This window comes from Hibiscus syriacus, unplaced genomic scaffold, assembly GCF_006381635.1.
Source record: "Hibiscus syriacus cultivar Baekdansim isolate YM2019G1 unplaced genomic scaffold, ASM638163v2 tig00011079_pilon, whole genome shotgun sequence".
Lineage (NCBI taxonomy): Eukaryota > Viridiplantae > Streptophyta > Magnoliopsida > Malvales > Malvaceae > Hibiscus > Hibiscus syriacus.
In genome coordinates, this window is record NW_024062242.1 from 776,447 (window position 1) to 793,779 (window position 17,333).

At 33.2% G+C, this 17,333-nt stretch overlaps 3 protein-coding genes across 4 annotated transcripts; 1 reads left to right on the forward strand and 2 right to left on the reverse strand.

Annotated features, from left to right (window-relative positions):
• Positions 1 to 8,472: 8,472 nt before the first annotated feature.
• Positions 8,473 to 9,582, forward strand: LOC120204576 (F-box/kelch-repeat protein At1g15670-like). The gene has a single exon (XM_039204635.1). The coding sequence runs from the start codon at positions 8,512 to 8,514 to the stop codon at positions 9,556 to 9,558; it is 1,047 nt and encodes a 348-aa protein (XP_039060566.1). The 5' UTR covers positions 8,473 to 8,511; the 3' UTR covers positions 9,559 to 9,582.
• A 1,697-nt stretch (positions 9,583 to 11,279) lies between these two features.
• Positions 11,280 to 13,291, reverse strand: LOC120204572 (glutamate decarboxylase 5-like). The gene is made up of 5 exons (XM_039204631.1): positions 12,982 to 13,291; positions 12,695 to 12,895; positions 12,155 to 12,623; positions 12,018 to 12,070; positions 11,280 to 11,917 (listed from the first exon to the last, which is right to left on the reverse strand). Exons 1-5 carry the CDS (start codon positions 13,264 to 13,266, stop codon positions 11,486 to 11,488), a joined length of 1,440 nt encoding a protein of 479 aa, XP_039060562.1. The 5' UTR covers positions 13,267 to 13,291; the 3' UTR covers positions 11,280 to 11,485.
• A 990-nt stretch (positions 13,292 to 14,281) lies between these two features.
• LOC120204575 lies at positions 14,282 to 17,165 on the reverse strand. 2 transcript variants are annotated; one of them, XM_039204633.1, is made up of 6 exons: positions 16,893 to 17,163; positions 16,438 to 16,504; positions 15,793 to 16,158; positions 14,945 to 15,279; positions 14,574 to 14,812; positions 14,282 to 14,491 (listed from the first exon to the last, which is right to left on the reverse strand). In XM_039204633.1, the coding sequence occupies exons 1-5, from the start codon at positions 16,959 to 16,961 to the stop codon at positions 14,600 to 14,602; spliced, it is 1,050 nt and encodes a 349-aa protein (XP_039060564.1). In that variant the 5' UTR covers positions 16,962 to 17,163; the 3' UTR covers positions 14,282 to 14,491; positions 14,574 to 14,599. The 2 variants fall into 2 exon arrangements, with proteins under 2 accessions (XP_039060564.1, XP_039060565.1); XM_039204634.1 differs by lacking the exon at positions 14,282 to 14,491 and having other exon boundaries at positions 14,501 to 14,812; positions 14,945 to 15,014; positions 15,120 to 15,279; positions 16,893 to 17,165.
• Positions 17,166 to 17,333: the final 168 nt, after the last annotated feature.

Here is a 17,333-nt window from a genome sequence, read left to right on the forward strand (position 1 = left end):
TAAAATTATTGTTCGGTTGAATAACAATTTAAAGATTATTTTAAAAGTGACGTAATTAAAAATAATAATGCAAATTTTTAAAGGGTAAAGTATAGTAATGGTCACTGAAATTTTCTAAAACTTTCATTTAGGTCTTCTAACTTTTAAAACTTACAATATAGTCCTCCAACATTTAGCATGCTTGCAATATGGTCCCCGACGTTACACTTGTCGTTAGTACGTTTGCAATATGGTCACTGAACTTTTCAGGCATTTGCATTTAGGTCCTCCAACTTTAAAAACTTACAACACAGTCCTTTATTTTATTCTAAACCCTAAATTCCTTTTTGATCTTAAATTTCCTTTTTCGCTTCTCTCTTCTCATTTACAGCGTAACTTTTCAGTCGGGGATGCATGGGAAATTCTAATCTAACTTTGAATTATGTGGAGGTGTTGACTTGAATAAGGGTCCATTGAGAGAAGACCCGACCAAGGGACTATTGGGACCATCAACGTTTCAATGTGTAATATTAGATACAGGTTATCTCAGGTGAAGCATAGATGTTCGACGAAATGCTTGTGAGAAAAAAAGGGGGTTAGAAATGCAGAGTTGACAAATACTACTAAGATGAACAAAGTATCATTGTTGAAAGTCACCAACAAAGCTGGAATTATTTTGTATAAATGATATATAATAATTTATTTGTTTAATCTTTTTGGTTAAATATTTTCTAACAAATAATAAAATATAATGAAATTCCAAACAACGCATTCACCTCTTAGTCTCTTTCGCTCACATGCACTCTCGTTTGGTTTTTGTTCTTCAATTTTCCGCATGTAAAATTGTAAACCCAAGTAGTGTTATGTCTTTCAGCTTTTTATTTACAAAGAAAAACTGGAGGAATAATTGATGGAATACAACATCGATTACGTTTATTTCTTAGCCTCTCCCCTCACTTGCAAGAAGGTATTTATTTTCTCTTTTGGACTATCCGGAAGTAAGTTTTTCCTCTTTCTCACTTTCCCATTTTCAGCTCGCATTGTGTGTTTTTTGTTGAAATCTTTATGTTTTTGGAACTACATGTCAATGATCTGGATATTCAGTGTTAGTTTTGAACTAAAACAATCTAATTTTATTTCTTTCTTCTTAATCAAAACTTTTAGTACTCCTTATGAAAGATATTCAGTCCATCAGAATAGAAGTGAAATAGGGTCCTAGGCTAAATTTTTTTAATCTTCTTGTTTGATTTTTCTTTAAATCAGGGAATTGGTTGTGAGTATTGACATAGTGAAATCGCCAGGCTCAATCCGAGAGACTACTAGTACTAGTTTACTGGGAATTGTATTGATCTAACCTGTGATTGTTGGCGTCCTGTGAGCTCGTATTCTTTTTAATAAGTTCATGTTGATTATAGGACTGATATATCGTGAATGAATTAGATTTTTTTTTACATGTTTTGGAAATTTTACAGTTGAATTGTATTGAATTATAGCTTTAGAAGACAATTCTGCATACACGTAACTCGAAATGCATCATGAAAGGGTATTATATTTGGAGTAGCTACTTTACCCTGACATGATGCCTTTTGAGTTACAAAAGAGACTGAGAGGTGAATGCACTATTTGGGATTTCATTATATTTGATCATCTGTTGGAAAATCTTTAACCACAATGAATAAACGAATAAATTATTATATGTCATTTATACAAAATAATTCCAGCTTTGTTGGTGACTTTCAACAATGATACTTAGTTTATCTTAGTAGTATTTGTCAACTCTGCATTTATAACCACATTTTTTCTCACAAACATTTCATCGAACACCTATGCTTCACTTGAGATGACTTGTATCTAACATTACACCTTAAATCGTTGATAGTCCTGATAGTCCCTTTGTCGGGTCTTCTTTCAATGGACTCTTATTCAAGTCAACACCTCCACATAATTCAAAGTTAGATTAGAATTTCCCATGCATTCCCGACTGAAAAGTTACGCTGGAAATGATAAGAGAGAAGCGAAAAAGGAAATTCGAGATCGAAAAGGAATTTGGGGTTTAGAATGAAATTGAGGATTGTGTTGCAAGTTTTAAAAGTTGGGGGACCTAAATGCAAGCGCCTGAAAAGTTCAGTGACCATATTGTAAACGTACTAACGGCAGTGTAACGTCATGGACCATATTGCAATCGGACTAAATGTTGGAGGATTGTATTACATGTTTTAAAAGTTGGGAGACTTAAATGAAAGCTTTAGAAAAGTTCAGTGACCATTATTATACTTTACCCTTTTTAAATGAAACATAGATTTGTGGATTATAATCCCCAAGCAAAATAAGCATTAAAAGAATTTTGCAAAATTCATCCAAATAAATTATTAAAATTTAGGCTAGGTTATAGCCAGCTTTACTAGAGTCATTTCGTACTTTTATCCTAAAATTTATTTATATGTTTCATTTATAAATTGCATTATTTTTTTAATTACGTCACTTTTAAAATAATCTTTAAATTTTGAAATAGATTATATTGTTAATAAAAAAGAAAAAAATATTTATATCGGATCTAGTCGACTTTTTATCCTAAAATTTGGGTCGGGTTTAATTCGCATGAAAAAACACCAAAATGTTGAAACAGATTATATTCGGGTGAAAGCTTTCGATCTTTGAATTAAATTTAAAAAATCAAAATTTAACACAATTTATCTTATTTTTTACTTATTAGTTTAATATTAATAAAAATATTAGTCAAATACAAAACTTGACCTATCAATTTCTAGATTGAAAACTTTATAAACTCTAGTTCTTTTTCAGTAGATAAACCATTGTTGTTTTGAAATTAAATAATTAATTTTAATTGCATCATTGATTTTAATTTTATCTTTATTATCACTTTTAAATTCACGTTTTAAACTGTGACGACGACATTTACTCTCTTCTACAGAAAAAAAAAAGGATTTTTAGGGGTTTTTCACCTCAATCCACAATGCTACCAGAAGAGTAATTGAGAGCGAGTTAAGCGAATGGGTGGAGTGTGGATGTTGAGTCGCTAAAAGGATTGCTCCCAACGCCTTTCATGGACGAAAAAATGATGGTAGCCCCCAAATCGGAGTCCATCAAATGGGGGACCCTAAGACCCTCTTTTTTCTTGCATAAATGGCAAAGATAATGTCGTGCCAAGACCCCACTCTACTCTTTTCAACCAAGCCAAAATGCATTACTTGTTTACATCCACATAATGGCAAAAATAATTTCGTATTTTCGAATAATCATAATGATTCTACAATTAATATATACTAAAATTCTCTATAAATACTCCTCAACATAGTTGTGGGAAAGGTTAACACCTTTTACAACCTGACTTGTTCTCTTCTTTTTACTTATGTCTGATTCACTGTCGTATAAAAATATCAACTAATGATTATTCTCTCGTTAATCGTAATTTTTTATCTAAATTAAAAGGGATAAATTAGGAAAACTCTATTAACAAACTTTGTTTATCAAATTACGCAAACTTCTAGAGGTTAAACCGGCCGAACTAGCAAAATTATGAACCCTTTTTTAAATATAGAACATTGGTAGAAAAAGGTTCTAGAAGCTGAGATAGGTGGTCATCAAATTCCATTTTTCTAGTTATTTTTCAATTGTTTCTTTAATTATTATTTGTCACCTTCACGTACATGATCTGCTCTGTGAATTATTCTCTTCTAGATTGAGGACAAAAATGGCAACTTCATCTTTTTCAATGATTTTTTTCCACAAACTTATTTTAGGATTAATTCTACCATACATCATTAATTTATATTAAAATATTAAATTAGTCCTAAAATTTTAGAATTATTTAATCAAATCCTTAAATCATAAGTGTTATATCATTCTACTAACCTAGTAACGGGTTAAATATATCCCGTATTAAAATTAGTGTTAAATATCAGCTCGAACATAGGTACAAGTTATGCATCTGACCACATTCTCATGTTTGGTTGGCCGGGACTCTCGTTCCCAGTAATGTTTTATTACCAATAGTAGATTTTTTTGGGTATATTACCGGGAATGTCATTACCTCCCTTCCCTTAGGTATTGTAACATTACTGGCGTTTTGAACTAAAATGCCCTTAAATTATTTTTTTTCAAAAATATCCTTCTTCTGTCATTGAATAATAAAAATTCTACGAAGGTTAAATTACAAATTTATCCTTAAATTATTTTAGATTCACAAAAAAAAATATATAATTAAAATTTTATATGAAGTTCAGGGGTTAAAAATTTTTTTATCCTTTTATTAAACCTTTTTTATATTTTTAATTTTGTAAAAAAAATATATAAATATTATGAATTTAATTTTTTTTAAGAAAATATATAAATATTTTACAATTTATAATATTATTCAAATATATAATAAGGACAATTTGGTCAAATATACATTCTAATAATCTTTTATTCCTTTAACCAAACACGATAATCTTACATTCCTGCTAAACCAACCAAACACAAAATACAACATTCCCAGTAATCATATTCCCTTGTAATCTTTTATTCCTACTGGTAATCTTACATTCCGTGAACCAAATGCATCCTAAAGGTTTTGATAATATTCCAAAAGGAAAACCTACTTTTTCTTTTAGTTAAAAACATTATAAAAGCAATAGAGACAAGAAGAAATCATTATGTTGGGAATTCCCCTAATACAAAGGTCTTGGTCATTAGAGATAATGGTGAACATGATATCAATTATGATTGAGATATGTCAACTTATGATGTTTATGATACTTTCACTAACGATTTTAATGGTATAATAATCGGTGAAGAACGTAAAATTTTATATTATGGGATAAATTTATAATATTTTATGAAAAAAAATTTATAAAATTTCTGGATGATGAAAATAGATTATCAATAGAAAATATTTAAAATATATAAAAAATTAAATTTTTTAAGAGGAGCCACTGCCTCCACCCGTTCTTCCTTGGTCCATCTCGATAATAATAATGGATGAACATGTGAAATATGGAAATGGTAAACCTTGTTCTATGACTATTAATAGTAAAGTTGCACTAATGTTATTACTTTTACTTTGGTTGAAAAGTTTGGACTACCTTGTTAGAAGTAGACTGCAATAATTGAATTATAGTGGAGGAAAAGGTTTCAAAGCAGGTATTTAGTATTCACAAACATGTAAAGGGATGGTTAAAGAGGTTCCATTAGTTGAAAGGATGGTTGTTATTAGGGGTGTAAATGAATTGAGTTTGAATAAATAAGGTTATGTTTATGTTTGTTTGTTTGTTTGTTTATTTTTAAAGGTATTCATGTTGGGTTCGTATTCATTTAAACTTTTAATATTGTGTTCATGTTCGTTCATTTCTTTTTGAAGGTGTTCATGTTTATTTATTTAGTGTTCGCGAACGTGTTCGTTTATATATTCACGAACGTGTTTATTTAGTATTCACAAACATGTTTATTTAGTGTTTGTTTACCATTCGTTTATATGTTTAATTTTTAGTTTTACCCTTTCATTTGAAAACTATACGTTACTAGTCCTAAAACTCCTTAAAATTCACAATTTAAATTTTAACTTTTACCGTGTGTTTAATTTAATCTCAACCTTCACTAATATTTAATTATAAAAAAGTAAAAGGAAAAGGATAATCGGATAAACAAACTTGTTCATGAACATAAACGAACGAGTCAATAAGCAAGCTCATAAACGAGCTTGTTTGTGAGCATAAACGAATCGAACATACCTCTATTTGTGTTCGTTCGTTTATTAAATGAACATAATGTTTTTTGTTCGTACTCGTTTATTTAGCTTAACAAACGAGCACAAACCAAGCGACCTCAACGGTTATGGAATTGTTGTTATTCCTAGAGATCTAAGGTTCGAGCACCAGCAACAACAGGGTGTTTGAGCGTTTATTGTCAAATGGTTTAGAGTCTTCAGAACATATACTACCATTTGTAAGCACCCTATATTAATCACACACACAAAATTAAATTGATTAAATGTATAAATTTTAGATTAAAACTGTTATTACATCAGACCACATCATTATCTCTTTTACTTTTAAAATGTAAATATAAATAGAAACAAAATATAATATTAAATAATTTTACCAAACAATAATTAAAATACAAAAACAAAAAATACGAGAATAAAAAAATAGCACATAATTAATTTTCTTTATTTTCTTTATTAATTTGAACTATCTAAACAAAAAAAATACATATATCGTTTCCTTTATTTTATTTTTGTCTTTCCCTTTTCTTTAAAATCTTTTATCCATAGGGTTAATTAATTATAACATTTGCCCTTTGGGTTAGTCTTAAGGTCCCTTGCTTTTAACGGCATAAACGAAGTGACTCTTAATTTTATTTTTAAATGTTTTACTTAAAAAATGTAAAATTAACAACAATATTAACGGTGAAAATATACAAATACGTCAGAATTTATTTAATAAAAAAGCAAAACTTATCAGATTCAAATTGGAGGCTGCTTTGTTTTGATTTTGACAATAAATAAATAAAATAATTATATAAATAATATTTTTATATAATATTTAAACCACTCGATAAGTAAAACTGTTGAAAAGTAAAACTTATCAACAGTTTCGAATAAAAAGTATACAACGCAACGTAAACATGAACAAGATTAATAATTAAACAACGTTGCCTTTTGTCTTTAACTAATAATTCCATCCTTTAATCTTGTGCTTAATGTTAAACATCTAAATATTGATTAGCTTACGTCAAACATCTAAATTTTCAACTTATACCCTGCATGATAAAAAAGAAAAAGAAAATCTCTCTATTATATTTATCTATTAATCGATCTTAATAATAAAAATAATATTATTTTTTAAATATTCCGAATTAGAATAACTGTATTTATAAAGTACGTGCATTGACAAAAAGGATTAATTTTAAAAAATACAAGTCAGGTTAAGGCTAAACTTTAACCCTACTTTTTTTTTCAAATCTGTAATATATTATGTAATATAATTTATACAAAATAAAAAGGATAAAGTACACAAATGGTCCTCTAATTATACGATAAATTTTATTGAGATTATCGATTATTAAAAGTTATAAAATGACTCACTAACTATAGGATGTTGATTTGTTGAGTCTCCGACTATTAGAAGTTACAAAATGGTAACCACTACTCATATGTTTCAAACTCGTCATTTTTCGTTAAAAAAATGACGTTTGTCTAAGTTGGACGTTAACCTGCTGACTAGGATATGATAAAATATAATATCATAATATTAAACGACTATACAATTCAAACGGTTCTGAGATCACATTTTATCATATCCTAGTCATCATCTTAAAGTCCAACTCAAACGATCATCAATTTTTGAATGAAAAATGATGAATTTAGAACATATAAATAATCAACTAACCACTTTGTAACTTTTAATAGTCGAGGGATTCAACAAAGCATTATCATATAGTCAAGAGACCATTAGTGTATTTTACCCAACAAAAATTAACAATGTAATATAAATTTTAAATAATAAATTAAATTATTCATGTTTAAAAGAGTATAAAAATAACTTTAATTGAACATGTATTTAAATTTATTAAACATATTAAAAATAACATAAATATTTAAAAATATATAATTAAATATAAATCAACTATTTATTAATATAAATAATTTAAACAAATTTTATAATTTATATTTTGATTAAATTTAAGTTAAATAAATACAAATTATATTTGTGATGAATAATTGATTCAATCAGTTGAATGAAGACAGCTCATGAATGGTGGTTGTCTTCTAGTCTGACAAATTGGGCATGCTTGGATGGCTTCTAGAAGACTTTACGTGTGGTCGCCGTATAATCGCTTCCTTGTCAATTCTCAAATTTTGTCACATACAAGGAAAGTTTATCAATGTGGGAGAAAAAGAAAAAAGAGTACAACCCAAACCAATTTTATGATTAAGAAAAATATATTTTGCTAAAATATATTCATTTTTTTATTTTAATTAAAAATACAATTATAATATGAAGTTAATACAAATAACAGATACTAATAAAATTTATCATATTATTAATATAGATTTTTTTGCCATATTTTATAAATCAGTTAATATTCTAAATTAATATTTCATACATTCAATTAGAAAATTAGATCTAATTGTATGAAAAATATTTAACTGATGAATAGTTTACTTTTTTATTTAAACATTAATATATTTATTTAAACATTAATATTTTAATATATTTAAACGAATCTAAACCCTAAATTAAAATCAATAATTCTTAAATATTAAATTATAATTACAAATCTTAAACTCTATAATTCTATTATAATCGAACAACTGCTACATCTGATCCCTTTGTTTGCACTTATCCCGTAACTACCGATTAATATATATCCTTTAAGTTGCTTAAGTAGAGTGATACGGACACGTGTCACTCAACCAAACTGCGTTAAGTTTCCGTTATCCAACTGTCTTATATAATAATATAAATAAGCTGCCCGATAGTTGAGTGGTTTTTCAGTATAACAAGAAACCTTCTTTAAGCTTTCAAAAAAATGGAGAATTCCGAGTTTTCAACTGAGTTGCTTCCGGGTTTACCTGAAGAACTCGGTCTCCACTGCTTATCTCGCCTACCTTACACAGCTCATGGACTCGCGTCCCGAGTTTGCCATCGATGGCGGGAATTGCTGCAAAGCCTAGATTACTATTACCACCGCAAAAAACTGGGGTACACCCAGAAAGTCGCGTGCTTGGCTCTAGTCTTCAACGATGGAATCGTTGATGGACCTAAAAAACCAGGTGGATCACCGAGTTATGGGATTGCTGTGTTTGACTCGGTGAGTCAGAGCTGGGATAGACTCGCCCCGGCTCCGAAGTACCTAAACGGGTTGCCTTTGTTTTGTCAATTAACAAGCTGTGAGGGGAAGCTCGTGGTGATGGGCGGGTGGGACCCGGTGAGTTACAATCCGGTTCCTTACGTTTTCATCTACGATTTCATGACTCGGCAATGGAGACAAGGGAAGGATATGCCGGCGAAAAGATCCTTCTTTGCGATCGGAGCATGTTCAGGTCGGGTTTTTATTGCGGGCGGGCACGACGAGAACAAGAACGCGTCGAGAACCGCGTGGGTTTATGATTTGAGAACGGACGAGTGGACTGTGTTGGGGGAGCTGAGTAAAGAGCGAGACGAGTGCGAAGGCGTGGTGATCGGGGAAGACGAGTTCTGGGTGGTGAGTGGGTATAGAACAGAGAGCCAAGGTCAATTCGACGGTAGTGCAGACGTGTACGGGTTAAAGTCGGGTCAATGGAGACGGGTTGAAGGGGTTTGGGAACCCGGTCGGTGCCCGAGATCAAGCGTCGGGATCGGAAAAGATGGGAAACTGTTGAACTGGGCAGAGATCGACCCGGCCGTTCGGGTCGGAGCATGTGGAATCAACCTTGGAGGAGGTCGGGTTTTGGTTACGGGGTCGGAGTATCAAGGCGCACCGTTTGGGTTTTACAATGTGGAAATGAAGGAAGGGCAAAATAGTACATTGAAGAAACTCAATGTGCCTATTGAGTTTTCTGGGTTTGTCCAATCGGGCTGCTATGCAGAAATCTAATGCGGTAGTGTTCAATTTTTGTGTAATTTTGGTTTTGGTCCTCAAGAGATATGTAATTCAATTTTCATTTTGAAAAAGTTGGGTTCCATTTTCAGATAATGTAAAATTTTGAATTTGATGTATTATTATTTTCAGATAATTTCTTTGCTCAATGTATATTTAATTTTCTGATTGTCGGAGGTCTTCCACGGAAGCTGCTCTCAACCTGACGTTGGGCAGCCTACTACCCTATCTCTCCTTATTTTATTGTATATGGGAATAAGGTTTTATTGTTGTTGTTGATTCATTCTTGAAAGGTAGGAAAAATCCTAAGTTTTTTCTTTCCTGTGTGCCGCTCACTTCATTTTTATCTTTGTTTGATCCGTAACGGTATCAATTTTAATGTTAGATATCGATCGATGATATTTTTTATTTTTTAATTATTTTATATTATATATTTATTTCTTTTGTTTTTTTAATTAGTTTGTTTTTATGTCACATTTTTTGTATTTTTTTTGTATTTTTTTCACCTTTTATCTTGTTTTCAATCTTTTTCGAGGTCGTTTGATTATTTTTTGTATTTATCTTTCTTTTTTCTTAATTGAATTTGACGTTATCTCAATATGGTGTTTGTATATGCAGTTACGTTTGTAGATAATTTTTTTGTATTGCTCGACTCTAGTTTACGGTTTGTCAGTAATCTTTTAGTAGTTTGATCTTCTTTTATAGTTCGTTTGTCGATGCAATTAGATTTGTTCGTGTATATTTTTTCAAAATTTTTTATTGAGTTATTAATATTCTCCTTGTACTTTGTTTTTTGATAATACGACAACAACTAGAAATTAACTAAAACTAAGAATATCCTTTTGTAAAATGGCCAATATTTCCACCGGAGGATCCATGAATTCAAATCCACCGATGGAAGCTCCGCGACTCCAAGCAGCCAATCGATCAGCTGCAATGTTTTGATCCCTATGAATATGTCGGAATCTTAACATCCAGTCACAATCCCGACACTCCAAGATAGCAGCTACATGGCACTGCCCGCTAACACCTCTGAATCTTTGTTACAAATACTTGCAACCTCACGATTATCGGTCTCCAAGCATGACTTAAAATGTCATGAATCGCCCAAAGTATGGCCACGAGAACTGAGCATCTCCCCATGCTCCAAGTAAATTCAAATATCCAAGTACCCTCAGCATTTCGCAACAGACCACTAGCTGAGGCCATCCTATCGTTTGATTTCACTGCGCCATCCGAATTAGCCTTAATCCAACCGATAGGGGCCGTAACCACACCAAAGAATTAGCACCCAAGTCCTGATTATTGTATTTAATTTACAATTATAATCGTAAATCTTCATATAAACTAAAGTGATTAAATGTTATGATCTTTGAATTCAGTGTAGAAAAATGTACAAAACTTAAATAAAAGTGATCATTCATACAATTTGTCCTTAATTAAGTAATGTCACTCGACCAATATATAAATGAAAATGATCAATCATGTAAATTACTCTTAATTATGTGATCAGTATTTATAATTTACCCTAAAATAAATATATGAATTATGTGAACTTAACCCATGAAAATACTATGAACTTGATTAAACACCTCTAATTAATTTTATGATATGAAATTGATTAATTAATTTGAAAACGATATAAATATTTAGAGTTTTGCAGACTAAAAATCAAATAATGCTCGACAACACTCTTCAAATAAGAAGAAATAAAAAGAAAAATCTAAAATTGATATTTATCGAAACAATGAAGACAATGAATGTGCATTTTAATACAGAGTGATGATCTGACACTCCAATTCAAGCATCAGGGCCTGAATAAACATACATATTACATGAATTCAAATGTTTATTCAAAACAAGTAATAACATATCATCATCTGGGAAGGCAAATCTAGATGAAGGACTCCCACCCGCGACGAAATCAACAGACACCGGTCTTCTTGCGGTCGACGAGCCGTTTCCAGTACCTGAAGATCTCTTCCTGAGTCTCCCTCTCCGTTTTCTTATGCGGAATGCTGCGACCGGGCAGGGCATCCATCTCCTTTAGGACCAGCTGGATGTGTTCTACAAGTCTTTTCGCCAGGCCGTGGCTGAAATCCTCGCGGATCACCGCACGTAGCACCGCGATGTGTTGCGCATCCGCGGGCATCGTATAAGCCGGGAGGATCCATCCGAACCTCCTCAGGTTCTCGGCTAACTCAAAAACCGTATGTTTGCTGCCTTGTTTTAGACTAAACGCCACCAGAGGCACCCCTACGTCCTTAGACACAATGTTGAACCGCCCGGTGTTCTCTATTCCTAGTTTAAGCACTTTCATATTCACCATGCAGTTCTCAATTATGTTCTTGTAACCCTATTAATCATTATATACCATCAACAATTTCATTCATGTACATATAATTATGAAGACGAACACAAAATTTTATATCAGAGACGAACTTATTGGAAATTACCTCAAAACCGAGGCGTAGAAACTGGTAATACTGAGCAATAATTTGACTAGAGCCTGAGATAACATCATTATGGGAAAATTATCATCTGTGTAAGCCAAAAGATATGAAGAAATGTATGAAATTAATGTGTTAATTACCTTTGGAGAAATTGAGGGTGAAAGTTGGTTGATCAGATCCTAGGTAGTTAATGTGAAAGACAAGATCATCAGGTAAATCCTCTTTGTTCCTCCATACAATCCAACCAACACCAGCATATACGAGCCCGTATTTGTGGCCACTAACATTGATGCTTTTAACCAATGGTAGTCGAAAGTCCCATTCGAGATCCGGGTAAAGGAACGGAGCGATGAATCCTCCGCTAGCCGCGTCGACGTGGATCGGGGTGTTCCAACCGGTCTCCTCGTTTTTCTTCATGAGGAGGTCGTTTAACGTCTTCACGTCCTCAAACTCTCCGGTCAGTGTCGATCCGAGAATGGCTGCTACACATATGGTGTTCTCATCCACTAGTTCCACGGCTAGTACCGGGTCCATAATGTAGTATCCTTCTTTCAACTTCACTTCCTTCAGCTCTACCTCAAAATACCTAGCAAACTTCTCCCAGCAAACCTGTTGCATACAATTTCATTAGTGTTGTTTCATGTTCGACATATATTCGGACCATGTCGAACATGTCTCACCTGTACATTAGCTCCCGTGACTATGTTGGGTTTCTCAGTCGATTTTCCCTCCGTCCTCATCTTATGTTGCCACCTCCTTTTAAAAGCCAATCCGGCCAGCATTATAGCCTCGGAGGAACCAACAGTCCCCACACCTACGGCCGTCTCTTCCTCCCCAACCGGAGCATGGAACAGGTTCGCAATCATGTTGACACATCGATTCTACATAACCGATACGATCACTATTAATCAAAGAATACCGAACATAGTATACGGATCATAATGAAAAGCGAAGAAATTAATGATACTTGGAGTTCAGTGGTGACAGGGTATTCATCCATGTCAACATAGTTCTTATTGATGGCAGCCATCATAAGCTTATCACACTCGGGTTCCATCCATGTCGTAACGAACGAAGCCAAGTTCAACCTCGGGTTTCCGTCGAGCATAAGCTCGTCGTGTATCACTTGGTACGCCGCGTCCTTCGGCATCGACCTTTCTGGCATACGGAACCTGGGAACAGGGCTGCGTGTGTATCTAGAAGCAAATGTGGAGTGCACATGCTCGTCTGTAGGGACTGTAGCTGCCAACATTGTTTTTCTTTTTTGTTCTTCAGTGGAGAGCTGAGTGTGTCGGAAAATAGGTATATTAGAGTGTTTATATAGGGGGAGATAAGATGAGGTTGGAGAGAAATGGGAAACCGATCCATGATTCACTCAAATAATCCGTTTGATTCGAAGAAATTATAGGATACCAGTAGAGATGGAGCCACATTTTTACCTGTTCTTCCTCGCCATCTTCTAAAACTACTTACGCATATCTGCGCAATCTTTTACTTTGGCATCTCATTGTGGCATATCATCATACACCTTGTATGCTAATTTTTGGTATAAAAATCATATATTTATTTAAAGTGTTATTTAGTTACGTATTCGATAATAAATGAGTTATATTTTAAAAAATTATAATTTAATCATTCAATTAGAAATTTATTATAAACAAGTTATTGATGTTCAATATTAGACAAAATAATATTGTGACTTGTTATAATAATAATTTGCCTCGTAAACTTATATAATTTTTTATTTTGATCTTAATTCTAAATAATTAAATAAATTTAATTCTACCTATTTAATTTTTATTCTCTAACATCGTCTGTTCATCTCCCAGAATGTCATATTAATTTTTTTTGAATAATCTAAGATAATTACAGTACAGTATACGTTCATAATTTTCTTAACCAATTAACAAATCACACACACCCTGCAGACATAACTGTTTAAACCCAATACCTCTAACAATAATAATATTCCCTTTTACCGCTAATAAAGTCACTTTGATGGATTTATATCACTTTAATCTTCTAATAGTACATTAATCGTTAATATATGTGTGTGTGTAAAATCGACCTTTAGATCATGCCAATCATGCTTAAAATCGTTACAAAATGATGATTAAATTTGAATCGAATAATAATGAATAACCCTAAATAATGGCATAATCCATACTGCACTGCAGAGCAAATTTCACAGATGTGTTATTATCATGTAAAAGACTCCCTCTTCAAAGCTCAATCATCAATCTACAGAAATGATTTCATGTTCTTAAACAAGTAAAAGATCAAACGCTGTTGCTGTTCAATGTTTTCATTGTAAGGCAGTCAGATTAGGAATCATAACTGCTTTTACTCTCTTCAGCATGTAAAACCTGTGTTCCCAGATACTCAAAAGTACCCTTTTAGATATGGCTTCAGTTAGAGTGACTTTAAAATCCTTTGCTGTCCCGAATTCGCAGCAGAGTGTAACCAAACAGCATAAGTCGAATCCGGTATATTCAATTACATTTAGTATGATCGATGCAGTCTTCTAGAAAAATAACATGTACCAAAGGTTTCACTGACCTTAAACATGAACTGCGTTCCACACGCTATGTAATCCGGGAGGTGGAATGGTAGAACCTCATGAGGAAACTCGAGAGTGACCAAATGCAGATTACCCCAAGGCACTGGAGGACATTCAAAAGTGTTCCCAAAGAGCTGTTTATTGCCAAGTTGTATGTGGTCATTTCAGCACCTCTCACTGTGTATGACAGGGCTGTCACTAGTTGAGCAGCTCTATTCAGTTGATGCAATCTGTAAACCTGTTGAAGTATAAAAGAAATCGGTTATGACGAATAACAACAAAAAAATATTTATAAGGACAAGAACTCCTCCCCGGTTAACAACAATACTCAGAGAAAGGGGGTCGCAAATTAAGTCAGAACCGTCCTTACTTGAAAGATTATCGGGATGACAGGCCATGAAGGTGAATTATGATGTCTTGCATACTGCTCAAAGGCAAACTGTACAACAATACCAACCAGGTAAGGAGCTAGAGTAGCAGATGCAGCGGGACCAGTCCAGGGCCATACTAGACCCATCGTTACCATGGGAATGATGAGACTAAGCACAAGAGTAGCAACAGAAGAGATACGTTGACCCAAGTGAGGGGCCAAGGTTTCTGCTGCAGAATCTGGCCCAGTAGTCCTCCTTTGACGATCAATTAGCAGAAGAAAAACAGCAACGCCGCAATAGAAAAGTGCTTCCGTGAAGAACAATATGAGAAAATCTGTAGCAGAGAAGAGCAGGCTATTTAGAGAAGGATTAAATTTCTCTGTACAAGAGGAAAACGAGGAGAACCAGTATTCAAGTTTAACATATCATATACATGTAGAAACTACCATAACATCAAGTTTAATAATTGAATGCACTCTCTTCTGAATATAGGATTTCTATTTTCTTAAAGTTTTGTTTATTTTCAATTCTTTTACTTTGTCCACGATCTGTCTGATGTCAGCTTCATATATCAAATCGTGCTCCAATTAACAGATAAATTTTCAGGTTAGAATCACTTTTATAAACACAAAGATATACATACACCAAGAGGAGAGAGGGGAAGGTGGGGAAGGGAATCAAAAGCCCTCTATCCCCTGAAAAACCTTGAATATAATCGCATGCCTCATTTTGTCCATTTGGCTGCTTAAGTGGCTTAGTGTCAAATGCAAGCCCAGAGTAAGAGAAGGTGCACGAAAATAAAAGTAAAAACAAAAGAGGAAGTCTCCATACATGGCATTGCACTCACCTGTTAGTAAGGAGTCCTCAAATATGGTTAAAAGTACTTTACGCAAATAAAGTGAGGGTAAAATAAAAGAGGCCACAAGAACTGCTGGACCAATAAACCATAACAAGCTGTTCTGATTCCTCTGCACATTAGAAATGACTTCATCGTCTCTTTTGTATGCGCGATTATAAAACGAAATAAAACCTGGTCTTCCATCACTTCCCTCAAAATGAATAGATGGTAAGCCAACCGGGATTATCTCTTCAGGATCAGGATCGTCTTGTAGTAGTTCTGAGTCAACAGGTTTGATCTCAGTGTACTGAGATTGGTCCTTGAAAGTTGAGAAAAGTACATTTTGTCTCCTTCGAAACCCCTTCAACTTAAGCACTACAAGAAGTGAAATTAAGTAAGAACTTATTACAGGAGCTAATTTTCAAAACCATTGCTAATACGACCTGATTACATTGCCATTCTAGAATTTAAAATGGGAGATAATCTGAAACTACAGCTATAGTCAACTAAAATATAGGGGCCAAATACATTCGGATTTGGGGCAATTTACAAGATAAAAGAAAGAATTTCAAAGGCATCGAAAATAGTTAAATCCCACACCTTGAGACAAAATTTGAGAGACGAATTTGTTATGCAATTAGTTACAGAAACTACCTTTAGTATTTCTGGGCTGCTCAGTCCTCTCTCGCTGGTCATTATAAGGTCTTCCAAACAAGCTTACCTGGATAGCAAAACACGAGATATCAGAAAAGGAAAACAACAATGGGCTTTTTAACTAAGAACCCTAAAATGGAATTGCAGCACGTGGAATTTAACTAAATAACTTGAAAAAAATAGCTTAATTACTTGCAATAGAAAGCCTCAAGACAGAATAATGCAAGCATACCTTGAGCTAATGGTATTCAAAATTTACAATTCAAGCAGATTTTACATCAGCAATTAAACAAAAAATCATTTCTTTTTTCCATTTTCAAGGCTAAAAATAAGTTCAAGATTTTCCAGGTCAGAATGTCTACTGATATGCAACACAAACACTACAAATCACACATACTAAATACTTGGCTATATACGCATTGTTAAACATGGAAAAAATGAAGAAAATAACATACCCGGGACTGAAATGAAGAAGAAAGGGGCGAGGCGACATGAGAGATTGGAGCATAACAGCTAAAAGCCATAAACAAATACGTATGTACTTTGTATATTCGTAGAGGAAAGGCTATGGGTAGGAGAGAGTCAAGCACGAGCAGCGCATGTTGATGGATTCTGAGGAATACCCAAATTAATGGAAGAGAATTTAAGCAGACCCATGGCGATACCAAATGAACTGGAGATAATCAAGTAATGTAATCAATAGGATTGTGTTTGGAAGTTTGAGGTAGTGAAGGGAAATACTAATAAGCGACCGAGATTGGCTTTTCTTCTTCCTTTGCTATTTTTTTTTCTTATTTCTTCTTATTTAAAGAGTAAGGTATTTTTTATAGAATTGAGATTAAAATATTTATTTAATCACCCACTTATTTTTGTGAATTTATTTAGTCACTCATTTT

Coding starts and splice junctions, on each gene's coding strand:
- LOC120204576 (XM_039204635.1), top strand. CDS start 8,512: ATGGAGAATTCCGAGTTTTCAACTGAGTTGCTTCCGGGTTTACCTGAA.
- LOC120204572 (XM_039204631.1), bottom strand. CDS start 13,266: ATGTTGGCAGCTACAGTCCCTACAGACGAGCATGTGCACTCCACATTT. Junction 12,071..12,154: donor CACCCTCAATTTCTCCAAAG/GTAATTAACACA, acceptor ATGTTATCTCAG/GCTCTAGTCAAATTATTGCT. Junction 11,918..12,017: donor TTCTACGCCTCGGTTTTGAG/GTAATTTCCAAT, acceptor AATGATTAATAG/GGTTACAAGAACATAATTGA.
- LOC120204575 (XM_039204633.1), bottom strand. CDS start 16,961: ATGGCTTTTAGCTGTTATGCTCCAATCTCTCATGTCGCCTCGCCCCTT. Junction 16,159..16,437: donor GCAGCCCAGAAATACTAAAG/GTAGTTTCTGTA, acceptor CACTTCTTGTAG/TGCTTAAGTTGAAGGGGTTT. Junction 15,280..15,792: donor TGAGGACTCCTTACTAACAG/GTGAGTGCAATG, acceptor TCTCTGCTACAG/ATTTTCTCATATTGTTCTTC.